Below are 9,921 nucleotides of genomic sequence, written 5' to 3'. Positions count from 1 at the left end.
TCATATGAGCACCAAGGGGTAAATGTCAACAGAGAAGTCCTTACAGGGAATCAGACTTACTCTGCTCACCTCTCTAGCTTCAGCAACACAAAGTCTGCTTAGACTATCAAGGCATCCCGGAAATAGCAGGTCACAAGAGTGTGACAAACATACAAAAGAAGGAGAACAAAATGACAATAGTAAGGATTAGGAAAGAAAAAGCAGCAGTTCCCTGTTGTAGTTCAGGCACAGTTATGAGCATGACAATGTTGGATGAGCCCATTTACAATTCTACTGTGCATAAGAACAAGAAATGTTCCCCCTAGGGGAATGGCCTAAAGACACTTCAGTCAGTGGCACCGCCTAGGAGCATCCTAACACCTGCCTACTGTCAAAGTCAAACTTATAAGGTTTATTATAACCAAATGAAAACAATGGTGTAGGAAAATACATTCATCATGCAGCTGTACAAATGTACTAAATCCAAATTTTTGAATCTTTTTCATTGCAGTTTCGTATCAGTTGCATGAGCTCCAGATTTATATTGTTGACATTTATATTCTAAAAGCTGAAAAAAGCCAGAAATGTTATTTAGTTTCAAAATGTTAAAAGAATGTTGCTTACTAGGCTTGTTTAAGACATTTTAACAGCTTTCCCACGACACTATAATACAGTCAAGTAAATGTATGCACATAGTGAAATTGGTGGAACACAGAAATCTTTTTGTTACGTACATATTTCACTATGTACGTGTTTTAAATAGGCTACAAAGAATAAATAATACGTCATGTATAAGAAAAAGTTTGGGACCTGAAAATCTGTTCTTCATGTGAGTGGTTCATTTCATTATGCACATGTTTGCTTTGACTTTTGACTTTGAGCATGCGAGACGGTACCGTAACTCTTTTCTGAATACTTTTCACAAGCATTTGACATGTTGGTACTGATCACACCAAATAATTCTACTTGAATTAGTTTTAGTAAAGAGTTTTACGGCACTTGCAACACAATATAAGGTCATATTAAGTGCCGAAGATTAGAGGTGTTACAATAGAGTAACAAACACAAAAAAGAAGGAGGGGAGAAAAAGACGATAGATGATTGATAAGAAAGAAAAAGCAAACCACACCAGAGCACCCGCCAACCACCCACTACTTGAATTAAAGCTCACTTGCAATGACTGATCTTGCAGTTAAGACAATAAACAAGTTCTGGGTCCAGAGCATATAAAATACATGCATGTACTCAACAAAACATAATAATTAACAAATTAAAATTTTATTTTCCATTGTTTTCTTTTTATGCAAACAAGATCAGACAAGAAATACACTACTTGATGCAGACATCAATAAAAATTAGCACTTTTTTATAAACCATGTGTGCTGCACAAGTACACGTTGAGGGAATCTCATTTTATCAACTTCTACCTTAAGTCAACAAGAGGTTCACAATTCTACATGTAACTCCATCATTCATCTGACTACACGAAGAAAATCAAAATGAAGGTAACAGAAGGCTTCAAACATGAATCAAAGTGAGACAACAGAAAAGAGACAGTTACCTGAGCCAGATGAATAATGTACATTGTCATAGAGAAAAAGATTGTATAAAAGTTAGATGGTTGTATATAAATTGTACTCAGCAAATGATGCTTTCCAATTCCGAGAGCCCCAACCATGACACAATATCAAAGACACATGCATGTATAAGACAAGATAAGATAAGATAAGAAAATACTTAAGTATCCCATTGGGAAATTTTTCTTGGCTGTACAGGACAGTAAAAACACATGCAGGTATACATATAAGTACGTACCTACACTTACACACAAGGGAATGTTCTAAATTCACAGCTGAACCATTGCATGTGAACACACTCTAATAAACTAAACACACTTTACATGTTTCATGGTTGGTTATCCCACAGACCACCTGTTGCCTGCTGACCACATCCGCCAGCCCAGAAGCAATACAGGAGAGGACCACAAGCTTTGCGCGCTTTGCCACAAGATCTTGAATGTCTTTAAAAAAAGTTTTAGTAGAGGTTTTACGGCGCTCGCAACTGCAGAAGGTCATATGAGCACCAGAAGATTAGAGGTGTTACAAGAGAGTAGCAAACATAAAAAAGAAGAAGGGGAGATACGGACAATAGACGTTCGATAGGAAAGAAGAAGCAAACCCCCACCAGAGCACCCGCCAACCACCCACCTTGAACTCGAATGTCTGAATTCTGACAGCCCCTTTGCCATTGTTTCTTGGGAGTTGGAGAGGTTCACAAGTGAAAATGCTCTAAGCAGTGCGTGCAACCCTAAATAAGTAACAAAATATGTATCGTGAATCATTCACTACCAGCAAGTTTGAGTCACATCTCTTCTCAGATTCGCTCAATTCATTTTTCACATCTGACGACAATATTATAACCCAAACTGAAAAACAGTTAATTTTTCCAAACTTTCAAGTGTGTTAGAGTTAATTTTGTGACAAATATATATATATATATATATATATATATATATATATATATATATATATAGGAAATTGGAATACAACCCTAGTTAACTGTCCTAGAGTCTAACACTACCTACAGAGAACAAAGCTCAACTTCTCCCTCAGAGACTCAACACTTTAAGGTCATAACGTGATTTCTAACAAAAAACGAATCCGTACAAAATCTCTGATTCATTGGACTGCACACAGAAACCAAACTTTGCTACAAAATTATTTTCCAACCTGTATAAAATCTTTTTTTTAAAATGATAAAATTCCTGTACTTTTGACGGTGAAAAGCCATTTCATGATCCTCAAAAACTGTTGATCAACACATGGTCAGCTCTACACAAAACTTTCAACAGGAAAACATAATTTTGCAAGAGACATTGCACTTTAAAATGACAGACAAAATCATCCTCTGAGAAGAGTGTGGGGAGGGGGGCAGGTTCTCTGTAAGGTCAAGTGATCCGTTTCCACATGCTTGTATATATAGACATATATATATATGTATCACAACCAATGTGAAGACTAGAGGAAAAAAAACAGCTCTCAGATTTCAGTTTTTCAACCGTACCAACTCGACAGTAATATGTGTCATGGCGTGGTGGAATCAGGCGCTTGTCAAAATCATGAAATCAAAGAAATGGACATTCCGCCTGTTGGGCAATTTTTTATAAATTCTTTGGTTTTAAGCTCCAACCACTTCATGTCTATTTAAAAACACATTCCTGTGAGGATTTTACTGAAAAGCATTTATAAAGTCACAAAAAGTGTAAATTTGCAGTTTCCAAGGCCACTACACTACAGCTTTGGAAGTCTCCAAACTGTGGCAGCCATTTTCTCGAATTTATTTTACCTTTGACACCAGGCGACCCTCATCTCCTTCAATCACAAACATCTGGACTTTTATTTAAAGATAGAAGAAGGGGAGATAAGGACGATAGATGTTTGATAGGAAAGAAGAAGCAAACCACATCAGAGCACCCGCCAACCACCCACTCACACAATAGTAAACAGATAGATGAACTGAAACATGGGTCCATCTTCTTTTCCACCGTAAGTGCCTTTGGACTGACAAAATCAAAACACTTGCAATTTCGGGGTTCCTAAATTATGAAGTTTATATCAAGTTAATCAGAATGTGCTTCTAGTTAGGCAAATGACCAGAGTAAAAAAACTCACTAGTTTTAACTTTGGAATTTCAACTCTGCAATACATGTATACCGTTCAAAAGCTGATTTCACATTCCTTTGTTCATTTTGCTAAGAAAAATGTCTTGTGAAGGCAGCTTTCAGCATTAAAGGGGTAGGGGGGAGGAGAGAGGCATATTTAACATCATAATATATGTACACATTAGCACCAGTGTTTGATTAATATTGATACAAAAACATTCACTTTATCTATTTAACAAACATTTTGAAAGCTGCCAAAAACCCCCCCAGACAATCTACACGGTGGGCCAAGATGGTGAGCACTGGCCAAAAAAATCCTCTCCAAACCCTTTATACACTTTTCGGAATTCAATAAATCCCAGCCATTCAATGTAGAGTAAACCTGCAGCAAAAGATCTCTCCACTTGACATATCATCTTGAGAGCTTCATTCACATTGTAGATCACAAATTCGGGCTTGAAAAGTTCATTATTTGTCTTCAGCAAGGTCCACGTGGGGAAGAAACATTAGAAAACAGAGAATATGTATTTTCCCAAAGGAAAATGGACTTCCATACTCAAATCATCAAAGACCTAATAAATATAATATGTACTGGTTGGCAGTTATGCGTTTTTTGTTTATGTTGTTGGCAGACACGAGAGACATATATATATGCTTACCATACTACACCCTTCACCTGTGAACTGTGCCTTTGTTTAGTTGAATGCTCTCAGAAATTATCACAGTTGGAGAGATGCACGACATAATAATTAATATATATACATGTGATTCATTTTACTTGTGTGAACATCTCCATACATATTTGCGAAGAGTGACAGAGCTGAAAAAAACCCAAAATAAAAGACAAAAGGGCAATACACGTACACTAAAAAGTCTACTTTAATAGATTAGAAAACAAACCAGAAAAAAACTTTCATAAAAACGACTTACTTAAAAGTAAAAATTTAACACAGCACGCACATTAAAATGCCTTACATACTTTTCTCTTCAGAATATGTACTTGAAAGATATGCTAACCTTCACCTAGAATTATTATATTATAAATATATGATACTGTGTTTCACAGAAATTCAAGACATTATTTCAAGAACTCATACTTCAACTGCAGAAAAGCACAAAGATTATTAATTGAACTGGATACTGTGAAATAAGAAGACCCTGTTTAACACGTAAATTTCTGTCACCACAAAAGGATTTCAAATCACCCCCGTCCCCTCTTTATTCCACGCACTGTAAATTCCCTTAACCCTATCCGTACGCCCTTGGGTCATTTTGTACCCCTGTGGTTGTATTGTGCACTTCACCTCATCTTTAGAAACTACAAGCCATTTTGCTTTCTCAATCCTTCACGTTTAAGCAAACACGCCATACATGACCTACATGGTACACAATTATTTTATCCACCTAAATGAAAGACACATACATTCACTACATTCTTTCAACTCTTAATGTATCCTTAGATAGAGGTTTCATATTATCACATTCATGGTCAAATATCACATAGGAATAGAACACATCTGCAAATAAAGACACCATGTTATCAAACAGAACCCTAAACCGAGTCGGCAATATAGCAAAATTGCATATCTGTGCGGGAATCCATATAAGGCAGTCTCCAAGAAACAGCCAGACTCCTTTGGTGGCAAACTCTTCCTTCAGCAACTCCCACTTTTTGTCATCCAGGATGCCGATGCTCACGAGGTAAAGTCCGATAAAAATGGGAGAACACACCAACTGGTCGAGTATAACCTGTGAATAAAATGAACGGACATGCATACATCATTTTGAGATTATAAAAATGCAAAAACCCGGAATTTCAAGTAGGCTCCATGAGCTGAACCAGGTTTCAAGAGAATCAAAATCGGGGAAAACATGTAACTTCTACAGGAAAACATTTCCCACTTACTTTTGTTTTGCTAGAGATTGCATAAAAAACAATATTCCAGGTTATTCCTTGTTCTGTTTTCAAGACATTCAAATCTCTTGGAAACACAATAACTAGGGCTGGATCCCGCTCGCCAAATTTGAGAGTGGCGATTCGCGATTCAGTCGGCTTCAAAGAATCGCGAGTACGCGAGCGCTCGTGGAACTGTGGCGGAACACTGACTGAAACGGAACAGTGTCATATCAACGCCACTTGGCGAGCGCAAGTCCCACTCTTGTTGTTACCCTTGCCCTGTACTTCAGTTGAAGTTGAACCAAATAATGTAATATTTCCCCTCCACTATAAATAGCCATGCGCATAAACAGCTACATCTGCACACAAATCAAACTTCTAATGCAACCTTACCCTTTCTTTTTTTGAGCCTACAGTGTACTGTGTTAAAAGCCCATTTTCTCGAAATCACATCTTAATACCCCACCTCCCAAAATGTGCAATGTCTACAAAACTACTTGAAATAGAAAAATTGAAAAACTTCTATGTTCAGCATTGAATTTTCTCTTACACATTCACTATTCCATCAATCTAAAATATATCAAAAAATGACTTTTTTTTTTGTCTTTCTGCTGGCACACACACATGAGACTCATTCCGAGTCAGTTTTCAGAGGATGAATTATGGACCGTATATACATGACAGTTGGGCATGGATGATTCAAACACGAAGGGGATTGAGAAATGTATTCGTCGCATCCATAATTCGGCCGACTGATAAAATGAGAAATTAGAGAGATATTAAAGAAAATCAAGGGAAGTGATTGTGGAGGTACGATGGTTGGAATATTAATCATGCAACGGATTTAGTGCATCAGATTTGCAGCTCACAGCTTATTTTGATTGATGGAATGTTTCTTTTTAAATCTGTTCACCCATCCTGTGTTGCGAAGGGTGTGTTGTTTTCTATCATGCGAGCAGGGAGATTAAATTCAAGACAATTATTTAGGTCAAATTTGATCGTTTTGGTGGGTTTTTTACGAGCTGTTCGACTAATACATACAGGTGTTAGAGAAAATGGTGTTGCCATTACAAAGAATCTATAGCCCATAGCAGTTCACTAGAAGAATCTCATATGTATCTCTCTCTCTATATATATATATATACGAGCTATTCGTGATATTTGCTTTTGCTCTAAGTTCATATTATCTGTGCCCAACCATATGCCTGCACATGTTACCACAATGTATTAAAACTAAATTAACTGCGAACTGTAATAATAATAATAATTTAACTCCCTCTTAGCTCTAGTTGTAAATGAAACAGATACACCATACACAATGTTTAAAAACAAAACATCACGTCCAAAAGATAAAAACCCATACCTTCTTCACAATGGTTCTTGCACAACGGCCCGGCAGCCACCTATCCAGCAATATGTACCAGTAGTGGGCCACGGGTCCTGCTAAAAAGCCACACACAGCCATCTGTCCTGTTCGTTTCACATTGAGAGACGACTTATCTGAGTTATGCTTCATTAGTTGATATCTTTGCTGCAAGATGTCCCCTGAAACTGAGAGACTCACACTTATGCCAGTGTTTGTGTACAGTAAGTACCGCCGAGAAAACAAAACCGTTCCAACTTGTTGGGCCGAGGCAAACATGTGTCGAAAAGTCCACACCTTTCGAGCAGGATTCATTTTTCAGTTTTTTTAAATTGGGAGGTGCTGAAGTTGTACAATTACTGCTCCTTTATTTCCCTTTCATCATCTGAAAAAAAGGAAAAGAAAAAGATCATAATCTGTGATCAGGACATTAACAAGGACAGTTTTTTCCTTTAAAAAAATCAAATGTGTAAAATCAAATAGATATGTAACTGAATTGGGCATATGTATGATGACGGAGTATGATGAAGATAACAGAAAGTAGATTTATAAAACATTTTTTTCTTCAAAATGTAAATACTAAAATTCTTATTTTCTTAACATTAAATCTATTGGAACAATAGGGAAACTTCTGCCAAAGCTAGTTCATTTGCATGTGAAACCTTAGAAAAGAGGCAAGATGATACAAGAGCAAATTAATAAATTTTGTACCAAGTGCAAACTGCTAATCGAATTCATTTGATTGAGTTCAGTCCAGCCAGAGTTACTATAAAGTAAAGGAAGGGGGAAAAGTTGCCATTTTGGCACTATTCAACCAAATTCGACCATACTATACGAACTTCAAAATCAATTAATTATTCATTTCAACAATTCTCCTTTGCCCATGAATAGGGAAGTGTAAAACACCATCAAATTCCATCCTTTAACTCTTGATCTAGACTATACAATGAACAGTGCTGTTCAGTAGGCCTATTGTCCCCCTATTGCCATGACATACCTATCACATTAATGAATTCCACCCATTTTCTTTTTAGTGCACCAACAAACCTTTCATTGACATAGCGAGACATTGCATTGCCAGTTAGTGAGGTTACAGTCGAAGATAGAACAGTGAAAAGGCCATTGTCAAGACCAGCACTGTAGTCTTCACCATGATGTAATAATAGACTGATATTACTATAGATGGTTCCCTTTCATCTGTCTGCATTAAAATAATTCAGCTCGTTTATTAATATACCTAGATCTATGCCCACAAAAAACATGGCATTTCCGCAGGCCAGGGACCAATTAAAAGTGTTTTTTTCAAAAAAAATCTTGATCCAGTAATAACAAAAAAGTTCTTCTCTTTGGGCCCTGTATTAAAACCCGCTCTTTGGATGCATACAGGATCACTAAAACAAATGACTTGCAGTAACCTAGCCTACAAAATGCTCATTTTGAGACCGAAGTGACTATTTCTCCAAACGCTCGGGAAAATAAAGTAGAACTCTATTTCTCCGAACGGTTTCTGATCTCGAGATTTTTTGGTTATTTGCGAGATTTAGGCGTCATCTTTCATTCTGCGAGGACTGGGAGTAAGCACTTTTGGCATCGAATTCAATTTTTATCTAGATTTTTAAATGTCTGAATATTCAGATTATACTTCAGTTGTGGTTAGGGCAAAGTTCCCGGACTAGAATCTATATTTCATCTGAAAATACCTTCAAATGGTACTGCAAGAAAACAAGACTGCTCGACCTTGGCAGTAACCTATTTTGCATATAGTCACCCAGCACAAACTAAAATCCTTCATGTAAAAAAAAATTCCCCCCCCCCCCCCCCCCCCCCGTTCACACCTTTACACACACAATGACAAATACACACACTCACACGGGCCACTCCATTCGCTTATTATTAACAAATCTAGAGAACGGAAACCGTTCGGAGAAATAAAGTTCAAGTTTATTTTCCCGAACCTTTGGAGAAATAGAGCTGGCCTTTTGAGACAGCGACACTACCCACCCTGCCCCCACATTTCAATGTAAGTTTGTCGCTTTCACTCCACAGCTGTCTTATCGTCTCTACTCCAGGTGCTCCATGCAAGTATCGAAAAGTAGTACAGGCGTAGACTACATTATTAATAAGGGCTTCCTATTAATAAAGCGAAGTGGGCGTGGCTAGCCTAGCCTGGCCGTCTAGTCGTACTTAGAACTAGATCTAGGTTTGGCTCTATTGACCGAAACCTGTTAAGTAGGCCCTACACAATAATAATAATTTTTTTTTAAACACACATTTACGCAAGAAAACAATTTAGTAAGGCTCAAAAGTAGTTCCAGCTTCGTTCAGGGTTGGGTCCACCAAAGTTAAATCTTACCAAGCTATTTATTAATTATTCAGATTAGAATTCAACTAAATACTATCTGACTGCTGTAGGCTAGATCCAGATTCTAGATCTAGGACTTTAGTAGTAGCCTACGACATAAGTCAGTAGTCTAAATATCTTGTCAAGCCGAAACCAGCCTGCCTGGATCCATTCGACTTGGACTTGGTTGGTTAGAAGTTTAGATCAATGCCCAGTAAAATGAGAATTTAAACTTTAATTTGCTGAGATATCACGTACAACTACACCTTTTTGAGAATCATTTTCGGTTCCAAAGTAGATCTAGATTACACAATTCGATTCTGGAAGGCAAGCAAGGCCGACCATCATGAGCCGGTTTTGTAACATGCAACCTTCACAGAGCGATGAAACGAAGAGAATTCGGAAACCGGAACTAGTCTATTTTTTAATTGTACTTCTACTTTCGTTTTCTCTGTGAAAAACGAAAGCCCAAAATGCAGTTCAGGTGCATCTTTTGGACCCACGATATTTTGTTACAAAGTCAAAAATGGCATCCAAAGAATCTCCTGCCCCCCTTCCTCTCTCCCCACCTTTCTGTTCCACCCCCTCTCTTCCTCTCTATCTCGCTCGTCTCTCCCTGTGCCCTGTCTTCTCTCTCTCTCTCTCTCTCTCTCTCTCTCTCTCTCTCTCTCTCTCTCTCT

At 37.6% G+C, this 9,921-nt stretch overlaps 1 protein-coding gene across 1 annotated transcript; it reads right to left on the bottom strand.

Annotated features, from left to right (window-relative positions):
* Positions 1-3,149: 3,149 nt before the first annotated feature.
* Positions 3,150-9,618, bottom strand: LOC101851562 (mpv17-like protein 2). Its single transcript, XM_005092793.3, has 3 exons — positions 9,508-9,618; positions 6,901-7,285; positions 3,150-5,389 (listed from the first exon to the last, which is right to left on the bottom strand). The coding sequence occupies exons 2-3, from the start codon at positions 7,213-7,215 to the stop codon at positions 5,069-5,071; spliced, it is 636 nt and encodes a 211-aa protein (XP_005092850.1). The 5' UTR covers positions 7,216-7,285; positions 9,508-9,618; the 3' UTR covers positions 3,150-5,068.
* Between the last annotated feature and the right edge of the window lie 303 nt (positions 9,619-9,921).

Source organism: Aplysia californica, unplaced genomic scaffold, assembly GCF_000002075.1.
Source record: "Aplysia californica isolate F4 #8 unplaced genomic scaffold, AplCal3.0 scaffold00053, whole genome shotgun sequence".
Taxonomy (NCBI): Eukaryota; Metazoa; Mollusca; class Gastropoda; order Aplysiida; family Aplysiidae; genus Aplysia; species Aplysia californica.
Note: the sequence above shows the minus strand (reverse complement) of the source record. Positions and strands in the feature narration are given on the sequence as shown.